Source organism: Gossypium hirsutum, chromosome D12 (assembly GCF_007990345.1).
Source record: "Gossypium hirsutum isolate 1008001.06 chromosome D12, Gossypium_hirsutum_v2.1, whole genome shotgun sequence".
In the NCBI taxonomy this organism is placed as follows: domain Eukaryota; kingdom Viridiplantae; phylum Streptophyta; class Magnoliopsida; order Malvales; family Malvaceae; genus Gossypium; species Gossypium hirsutum.
Window position 1 is genome coordinate 61,774,424 of NC_053448.1, and position 27,568 is coordinate 61,801,991.

General features: G+C 30.8%; 4 protein-coding genes across 5 annotated transcripts; all 4 read right to left on the bottom strand.

The window, feature by feature from the left end:
- Positions 1 to 1,685: 1,685 nt before the first annotated feature.
- Positions 1,686 to 3,475, bottom strand: LOC121224406 (protein DETOXIFICATION 49). Its single transcript, XM_041107702.1, has one exon. The coding sequence runs from the start codon at positions 3,377 to 3,379 to the stop codon at positions 1,748 to 1,750; it is 1,632 nt and encodes a 543-aa protein (XP_040963636.1). The 5' UTR covers positions 3,380 to 3,475; the 3' UTR covers positions 1,686 to 1,747.
- Positions 3,476 to 10,903: 7,428 nt separating this feature from the next.
- Positions 10,904 to 14,994, bottom strand: LOC121224407 (serine/arginine-rich splicing factor RS40). 2 transcript variants are annotated; one of them, XM_041107703.1, is made up of 6 exons: positions 14,868 to 14,994; positions 13,952 to 14,062; positions 12,378 to 12,490; positions 12,035 to 12,282; positions 11,294 to 11,929; positions 10,904 to 11,212 (listed from the first exon to the last, which is right to left on the bottom strand). In XM_041107703.1, the coding sequence occupies exons 2-6, from the start codon at positions 14,055 to 14,057 to the stop codon at positions 11,188 to 11,190; spliced, it is 1,128 nt and encodes a 375-aa protein (XP_040963637.1). In that variant the 5' UTR covers positions 14,058 to 14,062; positions 14,868 to 14,994; the 3' UTR covers positions 10,904 to 11,187. The 2 variants fall into 2 exon arrangements, with proteins under 2 accessions (XP_040963637.1, XP_040963638.1); XM_041107704.1 differs by lacking the exon at positions 14,868 to 14,994 and having other exon boundaries at positions 12,378 to 13,018.
- Positions 14,995 to 16,150: 1,156 nt separating this feature from the next.
- Positions 16,151 to 16,793, bottom strand: LOC121224408 (LOB domain-containing protein 24). Its single transcript, XM_041107705.1, has 2 exons — positions 16,519 to 16,793; positions 16,151 to 16,432 (listed from the first exon to the last, which is right to left on the bottom strand). Exons 1-2 carry the CDS (start codon positions 16,669 to 16,671, stop codon positions 16,172 to 16,174), a joined length of 414 nt encoding a protein of 137 aa, XP_040963639.1. The 5' UTR covers positions 16,672 to 16,793; the 3' UTR covers positions 16,151 to 16,171.
- Positions 16,794 to 18,311: 1,518 nt separating this feature from the next.
- Positions 18,312 to 22,877, bottom strand: LOC121224409 (two-component response regulator ORR24). Its single transcript, XM_041107706.1, has 9 exons — positions 22,738 to 22,877; positions 22,492 to 22,641; positions 21,992 to 22,417; positions 21,822 to 21,898; positions 19,376 to 20,596; positions 19,132 to 19,290; positions 18,966 to 19,052; positions 18,690 to 18,878; positions 18,312 to 18,600 (listed from the first exon to the last, which is right to left on the bottom strand). The coding sequence occupies exons 1-9, from the start codon at positions 22,853 to 22,855 to the stop codon at positions 18,547 to 18,549; spliced, it is 2,481 nt and encodes an 826-aa protein (XP_040963640.1). The 5' UTR covers positions 22,856 to 22,877; the 3' UTR covers positions 18,312 to 18,546.
- Positions 22,878 to 27,568: the final 4,691 nt, after the last annotated feature.

The following is a 27,568-nucleotide window of genomic DNA, read 5'->3' on the forward strand; positions in this document are numbered from 1 at the left end:
TTTTAAGTTCTAGGCTAAATAACTATATATATATATATTATCATAAACTTAGTTTTTCATATAAAAATAACATTCAAGTATTAGTATTTGCATATAAACTCCAACTTTTATTTTTTGGGTACAAATTTTAGGGAAACCGTAAATTATTTTCAACAATCTCATTTCATTACTTTTAGGGTAAATTACTAAAATAATCACTTTTGGTTTGTTTTAGACTATATTTTAGTTATTTATATTTAAAATGTTATGTTTTAGTCACTTACGTTATCGTTTTGTTACGAAATGATCACTTTGTTAAGATTTGTTAACTCCGAAACGACAATCAGACGTGATAGTTAAAATATGTTTTAAATGCTAATGTGGATGTTCAGTTAGGATGAGAAAAACATTACTTACTATCACATATACAGAAAAACATGAAAAGATGGACCTCCTTTTTGCAAAGAAAAACTATAATATCTGAACCCAAAACCCAAGTAAAGAACAAAAAAATCATTACTTACTGTAATTTATGCTTGGACCCTCCATTGAATCGATCCTTTATTCTTCCATTTTCAATAAAAAATCCAACTGATTGATGGAGCGCTCAGTTTGATTTCTATTGTTTCGATTCAACAAAGATTGACTATGAAAATGTATGGTTTTTTTTAGTCAAAATGAAAACGAAAGCTAAAAGAAAAAGAGGCTAATGGTTCTTTTTTTCTCGTTCAATGATTAATATGATGCATTGGTTCTGATTAATTCGGGAAACCAAATTAACATTTTTCTTTAATTAATTTAGAAAATTCAGTTGATTAAATTTATTTAATTAAAAAATCAATTAATTTACTTGGCTGGACATCCATGTTGGCATTTAAAACTCATTTTAACTGCCATGTCGAATTGCCGTTTGGGAGGTAACAGATATTAATAGCAGAGTTATCGTTTCGTAACAAAACGATAAGTAAGTGACTAAAACGTAACATTTCAAATATAAATGGCTAAAATATAATCGAGGTAAATAAAAGTGACTACTTTAATAGTTTACATTTACTTGAAGCATTTATTTATTTGGGGAATTTTTTTCTATAATAGTTATAGGCTAAGTTCAAGGAAGTAATTAAACCTAAAATTATGCTCTAATTTACCTATTATTCATTGATTTTTTTTCCAAGAATGTGATTAATTTAAATAAAACATGGACTTTGCACATTAATTCATTACAAGCCTGATTGAGTGGAGTGGACGATTATGGGCTGTTAAAAATAGAATGAACAACTGTCCGTGTAATTCTACAAAATTAAAAATTTCGTCCAATCATTATTATCGATAATAATTTTTGTAAAAATATTCTACTCAGTATATTTATTTTTCATTAATTATGTCAAGTCAGATGAGGATGGTTTGATGAACATTTAATGGTAAATTTCGATAAAAAATAATATCAATGTTGAAGACACAAAATTTTTAAATAAAAAAAAGGAAAAAATAATTTTTTTGATCTTTTAAATATTAGGTCTGAATCTCAAATTTTATCCAAGTAATATTTTAACCTATAGTAAAATTGCCTTTGAACATTGTTGTACAACTCTAAAAAAAAAAACAGGGTGCGTTACGGAGAACAGGAAATAGCATAATACTTGAAGTTGTATTTTGATAAATTAATCGAAGTATATCGAAAAATCCGAAAATAATTAATTGGACTGAATCTTTTTTTTACCTTAATCTATACAAGGTAAATATATAAAAATTAAAAAAAAAGGTTAAATTAAACTAGGCAATAATGACTCAAATCCTTTAATAAAGAAATAGAATCCTGCTTGATTTGTGCTTGGTGTGGATTCTCGTGTAATTTGCTGTCATCATCATCATCATCAACAGCCATTTGAGTTCCGGTCAGTTTCATGGCTCTTTCAGCTTCAAAATCCCAATCTGTTCGAACCAAAACCAGTAACATAGTGGCCATACACGATACTTGAGCTGCCAACATTCCAAGCCATAACCCTTTAAAATCAAAACCAGCAAAAAAAGCTAACCATACAGCAACCGGCATACCAACAAGGTAAAAACAACCCAAGTTTATATTAGCACCGTATTTAGGCCTTGCTGTGCCTCGAAGAACGCCGCACCCGGTTGTTTGTGGGCAGTTGCCGAGTTCACATAAGCCGATTATAGGTAAAACAAGTGAAGTTAATGCAATGATATCTTTATCGGCTGTAAACATGGTAGCCCATATGTTTCTCACCAGTACAGCAAAAAGGAGTGCTGATAAGCCCAGAATGAATCCACAGTTTAGGCCTACAAAGGCGGCGAGTTTGGCTTTTTTGGGCTGGTTAGCACCGAGTTCATTGCCGACTCTTGTTGATACACTGAAGCTTAATGAAGATGGGAATATGTATATCAATGCTGTTGTTTGAATCAAAATGCCCATTGAAGCAACTGTTGCTTTTGGGTTTAAAAGTAAACCACATAAAAGGATCATAATCTCGTACCACCACCATTCAAGGCAGACTGAAATACAGCTTGGAATGGCTAAATTCAGTAAAGATTTCCATTCTTTAAAACACTCCATTGAAAACCCTCCCCATGTTCTTTTATGGACACCAAAGTAAAGGATATAGATTATCAATGAACCAACTAGGTTGATATTGGTACAAACCCCACTAAGTGCAACCCCTTTGATGCCTAATTTAAGGTGTGTTACAAGAAAGTAATTGATGGGTACATGTAGAAGAATAGATAAAATGGCACAACATGTTAAAGGGAGAGTTATTGATTGGGTTCTGAGATAAATCCTCAATGGGTGTAAAAGAGATTGAGCTAAAAGATCAGGAACTGAATAAACAAGATACCGTTGTGCTTCATTAGCTATACTTTCATCTTGACCACAGACTATCAGTATTTTCTTCATATTCATCCATAAAACAGAAATAGGCAATGATGAAGCAAGCAACAAAAGCACTGTCCTTTGTAAGGTGATACCTAAAAGGGTATATTTTTTAGCACCAAAAGCTTGACCACAAATGGACTCCATCCCCATAGCAAGACCTGAAAGAATAGAATAACCAGTGATATTGGCAAAGCCAATGGCGAGTGAACCACCAGCCAAGGCAAGTTCACCGAGACGGCCGAGAAATAACATGGAAATCAATGAACGGGAGTATAACATGAGACCGGTTAGGATCATAGGGAAAGCAATATTAGCTATGGAGATGGCTTCTTTCACTGCAAGAGAAACAGAAAAAAGACTGCCTAGGTTTTTTTGTGTATGGATTGTCGGGGATTTTGGGATTAAAGATTCGTAAACATTGAATGACCCTTTAGAGGCGTTGATTGAAAGAAGGGAAGGAATATTTGAATCATCATCATCACATTTGCAGGAAGATGTAAACTGGCACATCTTTTTTGCTATATGTGAAGACGATACGAGAGAGATAATTAAGGAGGGGATTGTATAAAGAGGGAGTAAAGGGGTTTTATAGTGGGTTTTTGTCACACGCACTGGCACCAATACAAGGGCATATATAAATATATATAAATATATAGATTGTAGGTTCGTAAATGTCGTGTTGCTGATTGGGACCGGCATTGGCAGTAGGGGTTAAAAAGAGAAAGAAAAAGAAGAAAAAAAGTTTACTACTTTATCAACTGAGATTCTAGATTAATCATTGGTTTTATTTTGATATAATGATAAATTTATTTCTTAATGTTTATAATTTTTTCAACTTAATTTTTATATTTTCAGGGTTAAATAAAACATTACGCTTTTAATTATGTTGGTACATGACCTTATTTATCTTATATACTGTCAATAAATAATTTAAAATTTATAAAAAAAAGTTAATAAAAATTAAAAAAAACAAAAGAAAGCATGGAATACACATGAATTGCCATGTAGATTGTCATGAGTTAGCATTTCTGTTAAAAAATAATTCGACTTTATTTAAAAGGTTGATAGAATTTGACTCTTTTTAAAAAGTTGAGGGCTAAACTAATAAAAAAATGTAAACATTACGGGCTTAATTTATTATTATGTATTTTTTTCTTTGTTTATGTTTGGCTTAAAGTGTTTCCAACCCAAATTTTCAATCGGTAAAAACACTCTTTCAATTTATCTCAATTTTGATATTGAGCAAATTGGTCTCTTTAAAAAAATTAAAGCAATTTAATATTTATCGATTTCAAAAGTGACCAACTAAAGATAATTAATCGCAACATTTTCTGTCAATTATACATAATTTTGAATGATATAACAAATTAAGCCCTCGATGTCTACATATTCAGTTAATTGTTCTGAAAAATTATCTAAAAATATATAAATTTAAAAAAAATCTTAAAAATTCAAAAAAGAATACGTATAGCTTCAAAAATATATAAAAATAAATAGAATGTATAAACTTCAAAGACTAAAATTATTATCATACCAATTAAAATTATGTAAAATTGATGAAAACATTACTGTTGCAATTAACAAAAATTGACTTGCTATAATTTTTTTAAAAGAGATCAATTTGATCAATATCGAAATCGAGGATACCGAAGTGGGTTTTTACAAATATAATAAGGGGGTTATGCAAAACAGATATACATAAACTGTATGTAAGAGGGATTAAAAAAATATAAGGAAAGGAGCAAAGGAGTACTCAAAAGTGGTATTGTGGATGTTTTCGGGTACAAGATGTTCCTCCAAACATAGGACAAAAACAACACATTAGGATTCCATTTCATACATATTTATTTAAGAACAGATGCATATTTTTTTTATTAACGGGTAAATTAACACCTAAAGCCATCATTTTACATATATTACTTGAAACTAGAAGGGTAGATTTTCAATTTTAGCCCTGTACTCCCATTCAAATTTTAGATTATATAAAAATGATCAAATTTCAATTTTGATCATTGTGTTACACTCGAATTTAAGATTCAATCTTTGTTCTTCAACTTTTTGACATAATTTGATATCTCAATTTTTTCCAATGTTATTGATTACAGTTAAAATTCTTTTATTAAAACCTTTTTTTTCTAAAAAAAAAAACTCTCATTTGAAATCGTCACGATAAACTATTCTTTTTCCTACCGGAATAGTGTTCTTGAGAAAAATTGATGTCAACATTTTGATTGAAATGATTAACAATATTAACTGTTTAAACTAACTAATGACATTGTAAAAGCAGATGGATCAAATTATGTTAAAAATTAAAATATTTAGATTAAATCTCAAGTTTCAACAAAATGTAGAGGCCAAAAATAAAATTTGGTCATCGTCTTACAATATAAAAAGAAGAAAAAAAAAAGCAGCACAAATCTAAAAGAATTGGGAAGTAACGTGTTAGTTTCTAAGGTTCTTAGGGTGTTTAAATTATATATAATTTTAATTGAAGAGTTAACAATATTAATTATTTAAACTAATTAAAAACATTATAAATATATAAAAATTAAATTATGTTAAAAATAAATTGTTTAAACTAATTTAATCATTTTCGTATAATGGAAAAAAGAAGAAGAAAGCATTGAGATTGCCACGTGGCAGCAGTAGGTCCTTCCTTATATATAGCTACGTAGATGTGCCAAAAGAAATCCTTAGTAGGATCATTAATATTGTCTCGGCACTAATGGAATTTTTGTTACATTTCATTGACGTAAGGTTTAATGTATATTATAAAAACAAAAATTTTGCCACCCTTTAAAGAGTTGTTTCACACACCACATTTACGACAATAATAATAATAATTAGTGGCATTTAGCTGTTTCCGTTTTATCTGTTTTACGAACTATTCATGTTTAATATTTATGATTATTTCGTAAAATGATATTATTCTTTTATTTATGGGTTTAGGAAGGATTATAAATAAGTTTAAGCATTATATTAAAAAAATAGATATAATCAAAACTTATAATAAAATTAATATAAAAGAAAAAAACCAGGAGAGGCCATAAATAGATTTTGGTTTATATTTTGTTGGTTTATATTTAAACGGGGGGGGGCATGTACTTTGAAACCCCATTTAGGGTTGTTCCTACTATGTTTGGGAAAATACCCAAAGTCAAAGTCAGCTTTTTATTTTGTTTTCTTTTGTTTGTCCTTTATAATTGATACAGGTAGGGGTATTGTGAAAGTTTTTATAGTATGAGTCGGGTTTTATTTTGTCTTTTTTACTCATAAAAATGACAATTTAATCTTTATACATCAGATCAAAGAGCATATTAATTCTCCTGTTAAAAATTTATTTATTTCTACTGTTAAAAACTGGTCTATTTACGTCAAAATGAGTTACATGTGACACACAATGTGAAACTATATGATTTTTTTGTTAGTTATATCAATTTTGATGAAATTTTTAACAGAAAAAGTCGATTTACTTTTTGATATAAATACAGTAACTACTTTACTTATTTTTTAAATAAATATACAAAAATACTTTCAGAAAGTTTTATAATACATTTACCAATTTATACACTACCGATAATTCCTATTACTAAAACTATAGACTATAGACTATATATAATATAAGATTATTTTCCTTTTTTTTCATAATTTTTTAGAATCAGAAAATTGGTAGATTTTAAAACTATTTTATGATTGGATTTTTTAATGAGAAATTTAAAATTTTCTAACTTAATTGAGAACAAAATATTCCACAAGAATAGGGTAAAGCCTGAATAACAAATACAACTAACGCGACTCAAACTCAAGTTACACTTGGGGCGGTGAACACCTTGACTATTATGCCATCACATAAGGTTCTTAATTATGTGTAACTTTTATTTAAAATATAAGTAATTTATTGTTATTTTTTAGTATTAAAGGGAATATAATACTAAATAGTAAATTATATGACTGGACCTTAATTTCGATTTTTTAGTAATTTATTCATAAAAAAGAAGATTATATACGTTTGCCGTCATAGTTAGAGTGGTGAAGTAGACTTGAATTGATCCCCTAGTTAAATGGGAAAATTTTCCTTTAGCCCCTCTCAAAACTTAAATAATTTATTTAAGTATATTATGAATAAAAAATTGCATTTTCAGCCCTTCATAAATTAACAAGGCAGTTTTATGTTAATCGTCTCTTTCCCTTAAATTGTAAAGACTTAACTTCTTGTGATAATTGAATATTCAATCTTAATTTTGGTAATTAATCTTTATATTGAAAACATAATAAGATATTAATAGAAGAAGCTGCCCTACAATCATAAGAAAAAGGACATCATTGATTAACGAGGAATGAGGCTTGGATTGCTGAAATTTGATTTATCCTCCGTTGACCCACACAAAATCTCAAATGTAAATCAAATCTTTTATATTATTTTTATGTAAGATAAATAATTAATTGAATTTTTAAGCAGAACGTTGGGTTTGGAACTTGAATATATTTTGATATTTAATTTTTTTTTGTTTTATTTTGATACTTAAATTATTATTTCATTACCCGATTTAATCACCAGTTTATTTATGGTGTCAAAAGAATGTGTCACGTGGCACCTCCACTAATGTAGAATGTATAACATGTGGTGTCTGTATTTATTGAAATTAATATATATGTCAATTCTAAAAAAATATATAATAAATAAGTTAAAAAAGCTAATTTTTAAAAAATATATATACCATTCACTTTCACTAGGTGTTTACCATCATTGTCCAAATTTTATTTTAATTTTAAGATTTATTTTTAATAGAATTTTTTTTTTCAAATTTTTCTAGAATGTTTTGTTTTTCAATTTTTGAGTTACACTTTTACAGTTTTGAATTTTTAGAAATTTTGTGGTATTTTTCAGAAAAGTTAAAGTTATTACCATTTTTAATAGAATATATGTTTTGAAATTTTCTTAATTTTAGCTATTTTTTAATTTATATATATTTTGTTATTTAAATTTGTGTGGCTGACTTGAGATTAAAAAAAAGTATCCAAACCTAAATCAACCTCTAAGTAAGACAAATTTAAAAACTATTCCATTATTATTCAAAGGTATTTTTTTGGTATTTAATACATTATTTTACTTAATTAATTACATTTTTAAGATTATACTTTAACACTAACATTTCTGTTTTTCTTCAATTTCATAAATGCAATAAATTAAATAAAATAACATTCTCAAAATAAATAATTCTTAATTGACCTGCAAACATTTGTTAAGCAGACCTTCAATTAATTCTTGTCCATTGCCAATCACTAATTTAGTTTGACAGCAAAGTCAAAAAGAGGATTCTAAAACATTCTTGGCCACATTTAATAGAATTTATTCTTAAAAAATTGATACAAAGGAATTTATTCGATGGGCGGAGAATCATATGCAAGTTAGGATGATACCGCGAGTTTCCCTGACTGTCCCCTCGCTGTACGCGTCGCGCATATCCATCTGGTGGGTCATGGCCGGGTTGCGAGTAGACAACCTAGGTCTTACCTATGTTTCGAGTTGGTGATCATTGGTGTATAACACACCATATATGATCTCTTTTCAAATTTGATTGATTATAATTATAATTATAATTATTTTGTGATAAATCTCTATAAAAATTGTTAAATATATATATTCTAGAAAGTGTGAATACAAATTAGTGTATACATGTAAAAACATCTAAATTCTATGATAAAAGTCTACTTTATTAAAGATTTGATTAGGATGTTTGGTGAGTCATGGACAAAATAAAATATGGTTCAAACATAAAAAGAAAAAAGGGAGAGAATTATATATCTACTTAAAAGTCTCAAATTGATTTTTTATTATATAAATTAAGGTGATTGAACTTAGGTTTGAACACCTTTTAAGGCACGTTTAATCATCTTTTGTTAAAGGCCAAAGCATTGTTAGATATTTGCTTTGTTAGCTTAACCATTTACTTTGCTAAAACCCACATTCCCATTTGACCCGGATTATTCATCTGAGCTTAAAAGATTGTTCGATATTTAAAAACGTTTAATAAAAACAAATATAAAAAAAAAGTTTAAAATATAATTCAGATTTAAATTTTAATATATAAAATTTAGGTTCGATCGACTCAATCTATTTATTTAAGAATTTAATATAGCATAAATATTAAAAAATATGTTCAATAATTTATTTTTAGAAATTTAGATAATAGTAAAATAACATATATTTACTAAATATTGATAAAATTTAAAAGATACAAGTTTAAATGTGTTCAGATATGTCATTTGCAAATATGATCAGACTTGAGAAAATATTAAAGCTCAAATTTGGGTTGAGGTAAACTTGGACAATTATGAATGATGTTAGTATCATATATGATCCCAGTTAAAATTCGATCTGTCTAGTTCACACACGACCATCTCTACTACCAACATGAAACACCTTTGTTAAAGGTTTTGGTTGGTTTCATGATTTCCAAAATGTACAAGTTTGGAAGGTTCGTTGAAAGTGAAATAAAGGCGTCTTTGAAACATAAAAAAGAAATGTAGCAATCTAGAATTTGATTCATCAGTTGTTGAGAGATAAAGATTTAATATGAATTCGATCTTAATGCCTTTCTTCCTTTATTTTCGAGCTACAACAATCCTTTGAAAAGATTGAACCCCAAAGAAAAAACGATCCTTTGAAAAGTAATAAAAAGCACTAAGCTCATGGTGATGGTGGTTCATCCTCTGCTCTGATTTTCCAAAAGCAAAAGGCGACATTCATATTTTATTCATCTTTTTTTAGGGAAGGATTTTGTTTGTTTTTTTGTCTTTGGTAGAACATGAAATATCTCAATTACAAATAAATATGAATCAATATTGTGATTTTTTATCTTCACTTCATTATTGTTTTTTCTTGGTCCCTCGATTGCTGAACAAAAAGTTATTTGGATCACCATAAAATTTAGAATATTAATATTTTTAGTAAGTTGATACAGTATAAATGGTTGAAAGATAATGGCGGTTCACATGGTATCATGCAGAGAGCTGTTATGACGTTGTCGAAAATTCTAGTTTTAGAAATGTAAGCCTGATATTCTAGTTTTAGAAATGTAAGCTTGATATCCATTGTATTACACATTCAGTGTTGGGGGAGAGTTCTCTAGATCTCTTGCACGTGTGTTTGGACATGACTAACAAATTACATATGGTCTAATTTGCATGGTAGTTGATTCATAAGCTAAACAAGTGGCACCCAATATTTGCTCTTCACGGGATCCACTCATTTGGCAAGGTTCCTTTAGCCAGGTGATCATCTTAACAGAGTTTCCCCAAACATAGCTATAACATACATACATTAGAATACGACACGATTTGAGTTAAAAAATATGTAAAAATTACATAAAAAATAAATAAATATTTGATTGAAATAATAATGTTACATGCTTGAAACTTATAACATTGACTCGAGTTGAAATTCTATTATTTATTTTGTCCTATTACCTCATGACAAACCATAGAAAGAGAGTAGTTGATTGGATGGAGTGGAAGAAAGGATACCATACTACCATTCACATCGTGACAATCGATTATTTTCTTCAATTTGTTTCCTTTAATGCAGGCACCTTATCAGTATTGTGATTCGCTCCTTACAAAGGGAAATATATGCCACCCACCGCACTATTTTCAGGAGATATGCAACACCCAAATTGTAATTGCTTTGTCTGCTGTCTGAAAAAGCTTTGTACACTTCTGTAGAGACGCACTTGGCGAGTGCCACTTGCCATAATTTGTAGCTTTTTCAAATGGTGGTTTTCATTCAGGTTTCAGCCTTATACTTGATTGACGCAAATAAAATGGACCAACTCTGGATTTACATCCAACAGTCACAGTGGGTCCAAAAATGAAATCCCATTCATATCCACTTCCAAGAAAATTAAAACCCACACATAAAAGAAAAACAAAAAGAAAAAGAGGCACTGATTTCAGCCTCAGAAGCGATCTGTAATCAAATGCTAACGAAGGAAACTCGATGATAAGCAAAGACAATTGAGAAACAAGTAGAGGTAGCTAATGAAATCAAATCAGACATAAAAAACAAAAAAGTTGGGAAACCGAGTACATAAAACATATTACTGCGAGTTCAAAGTAAACAGGATATATATCCATTGCACCTAACTAGAAATCTAGGCTTTTAAAACTACACGCTACAGCAAAAGGTCAGAATCCAGCTCTAAATGTAATTGCCGAAACAGTTTTCGTCACCAAAGAAAAGCAAATAAAAACACTTCCAACTGAGTTCTGCCATGAAGACGAAGGTTCCTCCTTTAAATGCTTTCTCTAGATCCTAATCATTCCTCTGCTGCAGGAGATTGACTGCAGTTTCAAATAGCAAAATATAAAGTCAAACCATAAAAGATAAAGCAAAAACTTGTTAGATCATATAACTATACAGACCTTCCATATCTTTCATTGACTGGGCTTTCAGCTTCACCACCATAAGGGCTGGCCCTTCTTTCTGGCATAGAACCAGGGCTGCTACCACGGCCATTCTCTGGGCTAATTCTCTCTCTTCCATATGGGCTATGGCTGGGTGCACGACCATTGTCAGAAGTGGGCCTCTCTCTTCTATATGGACTGCGACTGGGGCTACGATCATTTTCAGCACTACGCTTCTCTTTCCTATAAGGACTGCGGCTAGAGCCTTGGATATTCTCAGGGCTAGCCCTCTCTTTCCTGTAAGGACTTCGGCTGGAGCCACGAGCATGGTCAGAGCTGGTCCTCTCTCTTCTCTGAGGACTACGGCTGGTGATCTGGCCATACTCAGGGCTACCTCTATCTCTCTTATAGAGACTTGGACCGTGGCCACGACCATAATCAGGGCTCCCCCTCTCCTTCCTATAAGGGCTACGACTAGAGCCACGACCATAATCGGGGCTACCCCTCTCTCTTCGGAAGGGACTTGGAGATCGTCTCCTGTCACGACCTCTCTCAGGTGACCTATCACGACCTCTCTCAGGGCTATATCCATTTCGACGATCATCATCATCTCGTACTGCATATTCAACTGAAATAACTCTATCCATCAGCTTGCTGCAAGTAGATCAGGAACCATGGTTCAGAAAACAAATTCACTGAATTATCTTTTAAATTAAGTGGTAATAATTGAAAATTTTTCGCGGGTGGCAAGTTTTCTACCTCATATTTGTAGCCTCCAAAGCTCTGGTGGCATCATCTTGGGAATCATATTGTACAAATGCAAAATTCCTTCTGATCCTTACACTTACTATCTTTCCATATGACTCGAAGTGCCTTTCCAAATCCCTAGTTCGAGTGTGATAAGGATCAAAATTGATGACAAATAAAGTCTTTGAAGGTCTTGTGTTTGCTGCAGATCTTCTTGATCCACCACCCCCACCCTCAGGCCTTCTAATGCCACGCTCATGCTAGAACACAAAGTAAAAAGAAATTTAAAGCAATGAGAATGCAAACAAAAGAGCAATTTAAAGACCTCTAAAAAGTAACAATACCAAAGCATTACCTTTGTCCATTCAACACGAAGCCTACGTCCTTTCTGACCAAATTCTGTTCGATCAAGTGCTCGGATGGCATCTTCAGCATCTCTCTCATCTTCCATATAGATGAAAGCAAATCCTACACACCAGAAAAAGTTGGACTAATTATGACTTTCACTGCGGTGGAAAATGGTAACTAGGTTATGAATCCTCCCACCAAAGGAACCTTCAATCTGTTGGCATTTCCTCTTCGGCAAGAAACAAACCACCTAAAATCCTACCCTAGGACAAAATTTTGGCAAGCTCCTTATAATCTATAAACTAAGACCAGTGAAAGTAGTAACAGACCTTGTGTGATGAACTAAGTGATGTCAAGGAACAAGAATCCAAAATTGGATGTCTCACGTGGGTCAAGGAATTAGTGTGCCTTCTCCATATTTTCTGCAGCCTCTGCCATGAGGTCAGTAATGTTTTTACCTTGAAACATGTCTGAATTTGAGGCTGGGAAAAAGTCATGAGGAATGAAAGGAAAAAATGCCCGAGGAAAATGAGGGATGACGATGCCATTGGGGATTAGAGTGACTCTTCTTGAAAGCAAGAAGAGGAAGCTCGTCACAGGCATGAAACAGAATTCTGAGGAGCTCCTCCATTACATCCCAAGAAAATCCTGCGCCAAAGAAAATGTTGAGTATGGGGGCTTATTTTTCAAAAATGCTTTTTCCCTTAAACATCCTGGACCCCCAGTAAAACTCAACAAAGGATGACTGATGCTGCTGAGTCGTGTATTATGAGGTCATACTGCTGCACCGCCAGCATGATAGGGACCAACACCTTAATGGACGAGTAGGAACTTGACATTGCTCATTGCTGCAGGAACTTCTCTCATTGCGATATGTGCATACAAATTGCTCCATATTTTAATTTTTACAGACATATACAATCAAAGAATGTTATACTTGGGGTAAGCGTTCAATGAAAGCTAGTTTTTAAATACAGTATCAAGACTATCGTTTTTTTTTTGTTTTTTAAAAAGTGAGAGGGTGAAATTGGAAATGAAATCGCATAAAAGCCTGTCTCACTATAGATTGCTTTTAACCTATCATGTTGAATAATGCATAAAACTCAGTATATATTCACACAGACTATATCCTGGACCCCATCTTCATCTGTAGATTCGAAATGACTAAAGTCCCAACAAAGGAAGCTCCTACTTCTAAATAAACAATCGCTCATTTTTTGTAACCTCTGACTTGTATATATACTTATCCATTGCTGAAATCAGAAACAGACAGCTGCTACTTAAAAAATTCGTCAAACAATTATCTTTTTGAGCAACTCAAGTTCAGAATAAAAAGCCCAGCTTGTCCCCATTTGCATAGTGAAGATAAAAACCATGTGGAATAGATTTTTCACTGTGCCATATTCAATAAGAAACAGCTTTTCAAGCTCAAAATACTCTTGACACCTTTACAACCAACACGTCCAGCCAAATTGCACCAATAGCATGAAAGAATATACTAAAAGAGGGGGCAGGGGAATGAAGCCCAAATTCTCACATGGAACCAATAATCAATAATGTAGATAGAGAAACAATACTTACCAGACTTCATATCTACTCTTTCGATTCTCCCAAATTTTCTGAAGAGTCGTTCCAAATCAGACTGACGTGCATCATACTCAAAGTTTCCACAGAAAATGGGTCTCATATTGCCTGAGCAGAAGTGACAACTTTCCATCAGTATTCACACAAACACACACAGACTTATAAAAGAACAAGTCAAAACTAGAGAGTTAACCATCAAGTAATAATGCGTTCTAACATGAATAGTGTAGGCAACATCATCAACAAATATTCCAAAGCTATTTAGTAAACAAATAGAGACTTCCGAGAATCCGAACTATTTGAAATATAGCATTGTGGTCAATTTCATAAACAGACCACAGAAGAAGAGACGTTCTCTAACTGAATTCACATATCTTTCGTTCTTTTCATGTTGATTCATCACACAAGAAAAAGAAAAATTGAAAACCATTCTTTTAGAGAAAATATAAAAATAAACAGTCAACCGCAGCCAAATTAACTATTTCATAAAATTCCAGGTTCTAAAGAACTGAAACATACTGTGGATTAGGAATTTTTCATTTTTCTCAGTTAAATAAGCTTAATGGACAATATTTTCCAGGTCTTTGAAAGAAAGGGGAAAAAATGAGCTAAAAGTATAACTATAGCTTCAGGATCTACGTCAAGAAAAAGCGAAATCAAACAGCAATCAAATCTACCATAAAAATATATAAAAATCATAGATCTGAGCTAAAATGTCTTCTTAGAGACTATCTAAGACAAAAAAATAGAGTAAAATGAGAGATTGGAACTGAAAGTTTTATTTAAAAGAATTATAAAAACCTAATTTCCCTTCCTTTTCACATTTCTTCATGGAAAAAAATTCAACAAGCTCGGGGAAATTAAAATAAAATAAAATTTGAACAAAAAACCGAGGATTAGAAAACGGACTTACCTTCGAAAGCAGCGATTTCAGAAAAAAAAAATCAAGGAAAGTTCGAAACCCTAGTGAGAGAGCCCTGGGATATTTTCACGAACCGGGTTAAAATGTGAAGCTCGTGAGTCAATATATAATGGGAAAATAACGTTCGTATCTACCAAGCCCCTACTTTTTGAGATATTTGTGGAAATGGCCACAATATATTAATTAAATCCTAATTTGACCCCAATATGTTCCATATATATTATTGCTCATATTAACTAGACAAAGAAAAAACATTATGTAAAAATTTTAATGCGCTTTCCATCAATTTTTTTGTTATTATTAAATAATAGTAGGAAATAATATATATATGTATATATAATAGTAACCACACGTGATTAAATTTAAACTAAAAAAATAGATAAGATTTTATAATTTTACCTTTTAATACGAATTGCAACGTCTCGTACGTGGGGGGTGAAATTTTTATTTGGGAAGTGTAGACAAATAACGAAGAGCTTAGCGTAAAAATAAAAAAATAATTTGAATAAGATAGGCAAATAAGAATAAACTAGAATATGAAATTAAAAATAAAAAAAGGGTTTTTGAAATTTTATTTATTAATCCATCAATTTAAAAATTCAAAATTGGGGTAGGACCAAATATGCCTAATTTCAAATTTGACAGATACTTTAGAGGTATTTAAGAATTGGAGGCTAGGGCTCTAATTGACTAATTCAAAATTGGCAGGGACCAAAAAGGGGTTTAAACCAAAGAAGTTAGGAGGTCAAGACTTTAATTTATTTAATTCAAAATTAGTAGGGACCTAAGAAACAGTTGGAACAAAAAAAAGTTGGGCGAGGAAAGGCCCCTTCCCATGCACCTTCCATTTTTAGTTCCCATATTAATATTTACTTAATATAAATTTCTAATTATATTAAATTATCTCTTTGATTTTCTTTTTTTTTTTAAATTCAATTTTCTATAACTAAAATACTCAATATGTAATTATAAAAAAAATACCAAGTATATAAATTGATACAAATCGTATTATAACATACTATTAAAAAATGAACAATTAATTTTAAAATTTCTTTAAAATATATAATAATTATTTTTTCCTATTTTTTCTCATAAACTAAAATAAATATTAAGACCAAACACAAATATCCCATTTTTCTTCAATTTTTTTCTAAGATTAATCGTTTAAATACAATTCATTTTTGTGAGGGCTAATATATATGGCTTAAACAAAGTTGCATTAGTAAAAGTCACTTTTATTACTCAATAATGATGAATCATTTTATTCACTCGAACTAAATAGTATAGCCATATTCCTACATAAACCAAGAAGAAGCTTGATTGGAGAAGCTGGGGTTGCCAACATTGTTCAACAAATTGCTCTCCACTGCTTGGGGATGTCGTGCCCGAAAGGCAATCTCGGCCTGGGTCATAGCCAGTTGCCTCTCGACATCATGTATTTGTTGCTGCAGTAAAGATATGAGCCCAACACAACCATACACGGGATCTTCGATTCGATATTGTGCCTCCAAGTATAAAGAATCCGCCGCTTGAGTTCGCAAATGCGACGGAAGTTGCTATGTAATAATCATCACAGACAAATTACTTCAATTCAAGTCGAATCGGAATCAAAATTCATAATATAGGGTGAGGGAGATTTGACCTGAAGTAGTTTTGCGACATTGCTGGCACCATAGATCCGGTGTATGGAAACAAATCTTTGAGGATTATTGGGTGGGAAATAAGGGGAGAATATGCAATCGGGAGGGCATCTTCTTCTCAAATATCTACAAGCAGCACAACGGCCTGGATTCATGGTGTTAAAATTGTTATGAATATAGGATTTTCAGAATCTACTGTTATTGGAAAATAAATCTAGCAAAGATTAGGATTAATATATAACAAAATTTAGTGAAGTGAGCAATGGAATTAACGGCTAGTTCTCTTTTCAAATTTTGAAAGATTTAGAGGAGAAAGATGCTAATGTGTAGGGATTGCCATGTTTGGGAAGAAAGAAAATATGGAAATTAATTAAGGCTAGAAAAATGGAGTAGAGATTTTTGCTGTCATATTTACTGTAAAAATTTAGTTATATCAAACATGTATAAAGAATGAGAGAGTATTATTGTTATATTATTACTATAATTGAGAGACTTTGTCAAGTTAATCATCACGTACGAAAATTTTGTTCGGTTAATTTTAAAGATAATTTTATTGACATCTCACGTTATCAAATGCTATGAAACTAAAAACATGTAAACTTTATATCATGCCCACGACTCTTACACCTATACATTTGTCCCATGAGACTTGAGGGGCTATATAAGCTCCTCCTCGTGACCTAAGTAGGGGCATTAACTCATTTACAAGAGAAAATGGCTCTTCTCCCCCTTCTATGAAAAATCACATACGACTTTCGTACTTTGAAAACATCTTCAACCCTCGTTCACTTATAAGGCTCTTGGCCTCCAGATGAACGGCCATTCCCAACCATATATGTCCATCAATGATTATTTTCGATTCTTATGCATCCAATAAAGCTACTAAATTAAACTAATTTACCCACTTAGATAAGATCACATATATATTTACTATTACAAGGTATGACAAATGGCAACTCTCTCTTCATGAGACATCAACAATTTAAATATTATATTAGATCCCACTATTAATCATAATATACAATTATTTAGTTTAATATAAAAATAAAAAAGAATATTTATGTTTAGTTTCAATATAAATATAATATTTATTTTCGGAATCAATATAAATAGTTTTAAAAAAATAAAAAAATTTTAAAATCTATAATTGTTTTAAAATTAAATTTAAACTATCAAAAATACCTTTTTCAATTGAAAATGTTAAAACCTTAATAAAATTTTAAAAATCACTTTAAAAAATTAAAGCAGTTTTAAAGTTAAAACTGTTTAAAAATTATTTTAATTTGTCAATATTTTAATTTATTTTTAATTAAATATGTTTAGAATTATTAAAATTAATTAAATTTAAAAATATATTTACTTAAAAAAGTATATCTTTAATTATAATTAAGTTAAAAACATTTTTAAAAAGCATGTTTTAAGACAAATCATTTAAAAAAACTTTAATTTTTTAAATTGTTTAAATTTATATAAAATTTAAAAATGTGTTTAAAAACTAATTACAAATTATTCATTAAAAATGAATATTTTTGTAAGGAAAAATGTATAAAAATTTAAAACTATTAAGAGTTTGCAATCGAAAACATTTTCAAACCTTTTTAAAACTATAAATATTTTTTCAATAAAAAATTCTAAAATTATTTTAAATTGAGAAGCTAAATAAAAAGTATTTAAAACATAAAAATTTCACAAAGAAATGTTTTAAAATTTTAAAAACTAATAATTATTTAAAAGCAATAATAATATAAATAAACAAAGAAGTTTGGAATAAATATAGAGAGAAAGAGAAGACAGGAAATTTAAAGGTTCCAATTTATTTAAAACATAGATAATGCCAAGCATATATAAAGAGAGAAATAGTCACAACATTACATAACCAAATTAAAAACAAACTGTAAACCCATGTCCAAGCTTCTTATTTAAACCAAACTAAAACTAGATATTATAGATAGGTCCGAAACTTTATATCTAAAGTTAACTGTTTTATTGAAGCTTGAAGTAAATGATTCAGACAGCTGCAGCGATGGCTATCACTCAAACTCGTCGTTGAAGTTCAGCAAGGAATCCAGGAAATCCTCATCATCCTGGAGTGATATAGAATTTATTTTTATTTAAATGTAAACAATACAAGCCATTATAAGATTGAGTGATGATGATAACAACAATGATATACCTCATAGCTTGATGAATTAGCTCCAACTGGGGCACCATTGTTCGCATTGTTTGCCAAGTTATATACAGCCAGAGCTGGAGCAGGAGCAGGAGCAGGAGCGGGAGCTGGAGCAGGAGCTGGGGCAGTCATCACTTGGAGTACATTGCTGAGTGGGTGAGTGACAGTCACTTGTTCCCCTCCGGTTTGTTGCTATATTACATCACAAAAGATGATATAAATCAGTATGGTTTTAAGCGCGATCATATATATGTAACAAAACTAGAAATTGAAGTTTGCCTTATTAGTGATTGGGTTGGATTCATTGGAACCATCGCCTGCAGCAGGGTTGGGGTTGTTGATCAGCTCTTCAAGTTCACTTTGAACCTAGGCAAAAATCCTCTAACATTGTGAGGATTCATAAGGAAAAATGGTAGCATGCAAAATATGGAGTTAGTGGACTTACCTGCCCAATAGCTTCTTCACTCCAAGGATGGTTATCTTCATCGGACAAGGGATCGGGGAAATCGCAGTTGAGAAGTTCATCCAATGTCGGATAGATTTCCGGGAACAACGAAGGCAAGCAATAGTCGGAATTCTCAACACTCTGCTCACCAGCTTTCTCCTATACCGATAACAAAAAAAAAGCCAACCATTTTGAGAACAATATAATACTAATTCACTCAATTACTACAATAGAAATGTATTACCTTATTAGCTAACTTTTTCGACTCAAGCACAAGGTCTTGGAGTAAACCATCACCACCTCGTGGTTCATTGCCGAGATTAGGAACATTGTTCAGCAGCTGATCAGAATTAATTTCAGTCAATCTTGTATTGCCAGTTCCTAGTCCTTGAATCAATGTCGAACTGTCAACTGGTGGAATAGGAAACTCTCGCATAAAATCTAGACTATCTAAAGGTGTAGTCCTCATGGTTGGAACATTAATATTCTCATTGTGAGTTCGATTCATTGAACCATAGTCACCGGTGGGACGGGTTTGATTCATTGAGCCATAGTCACCGGTGAGAGGGGGAGCCGACCCATTAAGGAGATGTTCATAAAACCTCATCCCACGATAGCTATTAGCAGCATTGTTGGTGTAACCAGGATTCAGGCTAGGGTAAGAGCTGTTATTCAGACTAGGGTAAGAGCTGCTACTGCTTCCGAAGAGCCCATTACCCAATGTAGCACCCGAAGAGCTGCTATTGAGACTAGGGTGAGACCTGCTACTGCTTCCAAAGAGCCCATTAACCACTGTAGAACCCGAAGAGCTGCTATTCAGACTAGGGTAAGAGCTGCTACCGCTTCCAAAGAGCCCATTACCCAATGTAGAACCCGAAGAATGAAAGCCAGCTGAGCCAAATCGGAACGGTGAAGACGAAGACGGACCAGCATTGTAAAAATCAGGCCTAGCTTGAACCTGGTTTGGGTACGTTAGCGATGAGTTTCCGCCATTCAACAAGCCACTAGAAAACCCACCCCCACCATTCACCGACGAACTCGTTCCAATTCCAATTCCAATTCCAATTCCATTTCCATTTCCATATCCCAAGCGATTATTCAGATAGGGATTGTTCAACATGTTGCCACTGCCAGGGAAGAGTGGCCGGTTAGTTTGATTGGACAATAAACGGGATTGTCCATAGCCAAGTGGCTGTTGAGCAGCGTTGCTACTCGAAGCACCAGGATGACCGTAAAACAAGGGTACGCTCCCAGTGGAACTGTGACCCATAAGGCTCTCACGCAAACCAGGATAAGATGCTAATACCCTTAATCGTTCCATGTGTTCCAATCGAGAATACTCTTGAGCAGTTTTCAACAACAAGGGATGACCGGCGGCGAAGTTCGACTTCAGGAACCTGTCGATTACGGCCTTGGATGCAAAACAACCCCTCTCTGCTAGACGCTTTAGGAAGATCCGGTACTTCTGCAAAATTTACACGAGCCAATGGATGCATTAGGGATATATCAGAAAACATGATCTATAAAACAAATATGGAGAATAAAAAAAAATTTAAAGTAAAATATCTTTCTTGTTGGTTATTACCCAAACTGTTTTTTTTTCTTTTATTTGCATGAAGAATTAATCTTTTATTTTTATTTTTACATAGTTTTTCTTGCATTGCAATTAAGAATCGATGTAATGGAGCTTTATTTTATGCGGTTAATTTAAAAGTATGAGTTAAAAAATAATTGTAAAAGAAAATTAATGATATTAAAAATAAATAACATAAAAATATGTGATATGATTATCATTGCATTTGTAAAAAGTTTACAAATATGTAGAAAAAATATAATACATAATCTATTAGAATTAAATAGAAATAGTATTTTTAAGTTTATTTTTTTATTTTTATGATGAAATCATGTATAAAAATAATAAGATTTGGAGGAATTTAAAAAATATATCTAGAATTAGAAGAATGAATTTCTTCATTATTTTTACTACTAAATAAGTAAATTCAATTTTATAATTTTAAAATTTTGATTAAAAGAAAATCCTCCCTCTAAATCTCTATTCAATTGACCATTTTCATCACATTATCCATTGTTTCTTTTCAATTATCAATGACATTTCAAAAAATTTTGTTAATGCTATTGATACATAATTTTAATATTTTTTTATCTTAAATCTCAAACCCAACTTGAACCCTGAACTAATTTAGAGTTTGGGTTCAAGATTCTGGGTTTAAGATTTGGGGTTCAAGTAAAAAAAATATCAAAATTATGTATCAATGACATGAAAAAAATTACTGAAATGTCATTAAATGATTAAAAATTGACTATAAATAATGTGGTAGAAGTATCCATAAAATAATTTCTCCAAAAATTTATCATCTCACTTTTTGGTATTGGGAAGTTAGTGATGAAATCTATGTTTATAATCTCAAAGTATTTATAAAATTTCATTTTCTAGTTTTTCAAAAATTATAAAGTCACGAAAAATAACATGTATATTCAAAATTTATTTTTTGGAAGGAAAAAATATATAAAATATAAAAAATTTTGAAACAAATGTAGGACTTGACAAAATAGACTGGATACCATATATAAAAACAGCATTCATTAGTACAAGTCTAAGCTTAATTCATTAAAAACTGTGTTAATTTATCAAAAATGATATAAGTAAATAATCAAAGCCAAAATCAAACCTGTAAATGACTAGCCACATTTTCCCTGGTTAAGCCTGTCGAATTCATACGCTCAAGGATCTTCTTTGGGACAGCTCCTGCTTGTGTTAAACATGAATAAAAAAAATCATAATATATTAACAAAATCAACAAATTAACATAAAATATGACCTATATATATATGTACATACTTTCAAGGCCAATTTGGCGTAGGGCTTCCAAGAACTGGTTATGAAGTGTATTCGTCCAAACAATCTTAGGCTTCTTAGTCTTTTTTGGAGGTGGAGACTTCGATTCATCATCGTTATCATCCTTGTCCCTACCTTTGCCAGATGCACCTTTTCTTTTCGATCCATTTTTGGGATCGTTCTTTTCGTTATTCACCGATGACACCGACTTCGTGTTGCCACCGAGGGATAGTTTCCCGTCCGCTGGTGACGACGACGAAGATTCCCTGTCCATGTCTTCGATGAGCAAGGATTTACCTTTCTTAGCAGCAACAGCGTATTGCCATACGTTCTTTAACCCAACAGGGTCTACTGGTTTAACTATAAAGAACACAGCACCTCCTGCTAAGCTCTCTAGCATCACATTTTCATCGTCATCCGAGGACATTACTACATAACCAACAAGAACAACATTAGATATGTAATGAAATCATGAAAATAACGAAGAGATAAGATCTACTCACTGATGACAGGCAGTTTAAACTCTTTGTTGATTCGTTTTTGAAGCTCAATCCCATTCATTCCAGGCATATGAAGATCAGTGACCACTAGGTCAATACTTGGATTTGATCGAAGAACAGACAAAGCAGCTGCCGGTGTTTTAACACTCGTAACTGAGAACATACAGACAAGAAACAAGAAAAAATTAGTTCAAAATCACGCACACACACGTATATGTAATGGATATATGTATGTATGTCTGTATGTACCTTCATATCGGAACTCTCTTAACATGGCAGAAACAATAGCCAATGAAGTAGAATCATCATCAACAACCAAGATAGTGATCTTCATAGCAGGAGAGTTGACACTTCTAGTAGAAACCATTTTTTTTTCTCTTCTTGTTTGTTTTTTTGGAAGGCTTATAGTATGAGTTTAAGAGCGACAATAGAACAGTTATATATACACTGAGTACCCCATATAAGCAATCCGTGGCTTGATATTTGGTGGTACACGTGGCAGTGACCTGGGTCTACAACCAAACAAAAATTCGGCAGTTACTTTTTACATTTTTTGGAACATGAAATTATGTATTTTTGTGTGTGTGTGCGTAGGGAGTTTGGAAATGAAAAAAAAAAAAAAACCAGCGATGACAACAAATAGTGGAGTGTGCCTCCAGAAATTTCATACCAATTTATGGCCAAAATCCAGCTCAGAATCTAAATATAAATGAAATTTACCAAATATAAGACGTTCTTACTAGGCAATTTGTTGTGTGAATGCTTTGTGTTCAAACCCTCTTCTTATGGTTCAACATATTTTCCTTTTTTGGAGTGCTTATCCTATTAATTTATAAATATCGAGTTCCGATAATTCAAAATATATATATTATTAATTTAAATCATACAAGTAAATTAAAAATGTTACAATTCTATCGCTAAATATATGTAACATATATTAATCTAGATTTTCGATTTCTTTAATCCTTATTATATATGCATTTTTTTAAAAGAAATCAAGAAAATATATAAATTTTATAATAATTGTGCATGTATTAATATTGGTAACATGTAAAATAACGGTATTTAAATCTTTATCTTAAATATTGTTGATGCGGAATACATTATCTTCAAATAATCTTGAATAATAGTATTTAACGATATTATTTTCAAATTCTTTAATCCTTTTTATATATGCATTTTTTACTAATTGTGTTACAAGTGTATCTATTAATGCTGGTAACATGCATAACAATCGTATCTTATTTGTAATATTATTGACGTGGAATGCATAATTTTTTAATAATCTAGAATAACGGTATTTAACGATATAACGATTTATCTTATGTTTAATATTGTCAACGCAGAACACGTTATTTTTTTTTTGACAATATTCAAAATAACGGTATTTAACGATATAATGGTAAATGATCATAACTCAACTATAAGATCATTGATGTAGAACTCATTACCTTTTTTTAAAATTATCTAAAATGACGGTATTTAAGGATATAACAATCATTACTCAACTACAACATCATTAACGTGGAACACATTTTTTAAATATTACGAAATAACGACAATTAACTGTATAACGGCCGTACATTATCTATGATATTTATTGATGTGAAGTATGTTGCATTTTAGCAAATCAGAATAATGATATTGAATGATATAACAATCATATTTCGCACGTTATATTATTATCACGTAATGTTCCAAAATAACAATCGATATAACGATCATACTTTACGTATACTTGTTTTTGTCCTAGATCTAGTACCAGAGAAAGAATTAGTATATTAGTTTCTATTTATAACTTTTTCCCAATCTTCAAGTCCGAAGAGAAAAGTATGTAAGCGTGCTTGAACCTATAATGCCTTTCTAATTTTGTTATAGTAGCAATATCAACTGAGCTAAAGCTCAATCGATAATATATTAATTTTAAATATTATTTAATCGTATAAATATTATACATGAACTCGTTTACTATTATTTTTAGATTATATTATTATTTATTGACAATTTTAAATGCATGAAATTCAATATATAAAAAAAATTACGATGTGACAAGGAGAAATTTTGATTTGGTACAAACTTTGATTTTGATTAAATTTTCGCTTTACTCAATATTTAATTTAATTTATTTTAATATTTATATAATTAATTTAAAATTAAGTCATGTCTAATTTTAGACCAAAAATCTCATACTAAAAACCTTATAAACCGGACAATGAAACATTGGTTCAATGGTATGGTTGAGTTTTGTCAAATATAAATGTGTGGTTCTCCGTCAAATATATTACAATTAATTCTATTAATTATTCAATTCAGTACTTATAATATAATTTGTGGTTTTTATTTTTATTTTTTAACTTACAAACCATAGGACTCCACTTGTTGGGCCACGGTCAAGGACTTTTTTTCTGATTCCCACCCGTGCATGAAGAGTTAAAAAGTGGACTGAAATAAATGTGAGATAATCCAATGTTTATCCAAAAATAATGATAAAGTAAAATTACTCCCATATGAAATCCTTTTATATTTACTCCATTCATTAATTCAATTTTGTTTTTATATAAAAGAAATTTTGAATTTAAACTGATATAAATTAATTAAAATTTTCATATAAATCCCAAAATTTAACACAACGAAGCAACAATTGTTAAATTAGAAAAAGACATAAGAGATAGAAGGAAAATAAAAACTATGTTCTGTATCCACTGTTTGTAGTAAAACCATTTCCATATAAAAAATTTAAATTTTAAAAAAATAGAAAAGGTTTTATTGTCATTTAATACTAATATCTAATTAATTAAGAGAGAAATTAAGTTTTAACTCAAAATGGAGCAAAAACGAAATGGCAATTTTGTCTTCTCCTAATTAATGATTTAAACTAATTAATTACAATAAGTTTTGTTTCCTTTTATATTTTTTGAGGAAATTAAGTCTTGTTTCAATGTCCACTGTTTTACTAAACAAAAACAGTACCGGTGTTGTTTCATCTGGAGAAATTGAGATGTGTTTGGCTACAAATTTTCTCTTTTCGTAGGTTAATATTTGGTTGAATTGCTTGTCAGGTCCCTACATTACAGGGTCTCGATAAAATTAGTCTTTATATTGTTAAAAAGAATCAAATAAGTCCAAATTGCAACAGAATTGACATTTACTGTATAAAAATGTCTTGAATTTTTTTAATTGTTGTTCAATTCCAAACAAAATATTTCACTTATAGAAATTTTAAAATATTAACTTTGTCAAACAACAAATGATTATTTTTTTATAATAGTGATGTTATCTCTATTCCAATTTGACATTGTTTGATTCTTTTTAATAGAATAGAGACTAAATTAATCCACTTAATAACAAGGGAATTTAATCATATCCCTATAATAAAGGGACATCTTAAATCTTCTTTATGTTAGCATGTCTCAAAATATTATACATATTTGAGAGACTTGTATAGGTTATTGTACAGAGAGTTTGAACACTTAATTTGTTGTAGTGAGGAACTTTATTTTACAAGTCTTTTTTTTATAGTAAAACTCGTTATATTGTAGTTTTACTTGTTGAATTCACATGGGTGAATCTAATTGTGGGAGTAGTAGGCTTTTTCGGTTTGTAAAAATTGAATGTTGATAATGGCAATATAAAATGATCACACAGAGTAATGAGAAAGAAAAATAAAACACGCAAAAATTTTACATGGAAACCTTTTCGGGAAAAAAACCATTGGCAGAGGAGAAGAAAATTCACTAATGTTAAAATTCGAATGATACAAGAGAAGTTTCGATTACACCTATTTAAAGGTTGAAAAACCTTATTCTAATCAATGTCAAATAGAAGAAGAGTGGTTATATACGGATTCTACTTGTGCAATCAATGTCAAATAAAAGAAAAGTAGTTCTATATGGATCTTACTTGTGCTACTTGGTCTGTACCTCATTCGGCCATCGTCATTCGCCTCCACAGATCCCCTTATTTTGCCACTATATTTTATTTTTTTAACAATAATTTGAGTCACACAACTCTAGCATAAAAAGTGTAAAAGTGAGGAAATTGTCACAAATGTGTAATAGATTTAGAATCACTTGTTATAAGTGTTGAAGATGATGAATATTTCTCATTGAGTTAGGCTTCGCAGACATGGAGAAACTAAATTGCGTAAACAAACCTCGTGTCTCTTGTTTTTGTTCTATTTTATCATAGTGCTTGAAGGAGTGTCCACTCCCTTAGCCACTCCTTTCAATCACATAGCTTTATCTCAACAACTTTAAATTTGTAACTACAAATTGTTACACAAAATAGCATTGTCTGAAAAAAAAATCCAATAGAGGAGTAAGACAAACTTATAATAACCACAACACTAGAATGTTAAAAAACTAACCAAATTTGGTTAACAACTAGTAATTGTATCCTAACTCTGCCACAATGAACTACGATTAACCAATTAAGCATTGTTAAAGGACCCTAGGATACCCTACCGCATTAATGGTGTACGAAAAATAAAGTCTTAGATGACCAATCCTCTTCTTTCTCATCTTAAAGTCCAATCTCACGATTATCTTTACATATTGTTATTTTTTTATTATGTATTATATTTTATATTTATTTACAACTTTTTGTAGTTAAATTTTATTTTGTTGGCTGGATAAGTTGAATTTATGACAATTTTTTTATCAATTCAAATTAATTAATTAAGTCTTTGGGTTGGGTTATTTAGATATTTAATTATTTGGGTTTAAATTTTATATTTTGGGTTGAGTTTGGTTTTATATGAGTATTGAGTGTTTGGATATGGGTTTGGAATGGATATTTATTATCTAAAAAAGGTAAATATATTTTCGGGTACTTGAGTTTGATTTCAATATATAAACTGGTACTTATATTTTGTTTTGCTTCATATTGGTACCTAATTTTGATTTCATCCACACATTTTAGTCCATATTTATAACTCCTTTAAAATTGGCTTACTCAGTTTGGATATCCAAAATTGATAATTAACCGAATAAACCCTAAATTTGATTAAACTAACCAAATAAACCAAATTTATTTTGATTAAATCATTTTTTATTTTATTAATTCAATTCATCTAACTTTC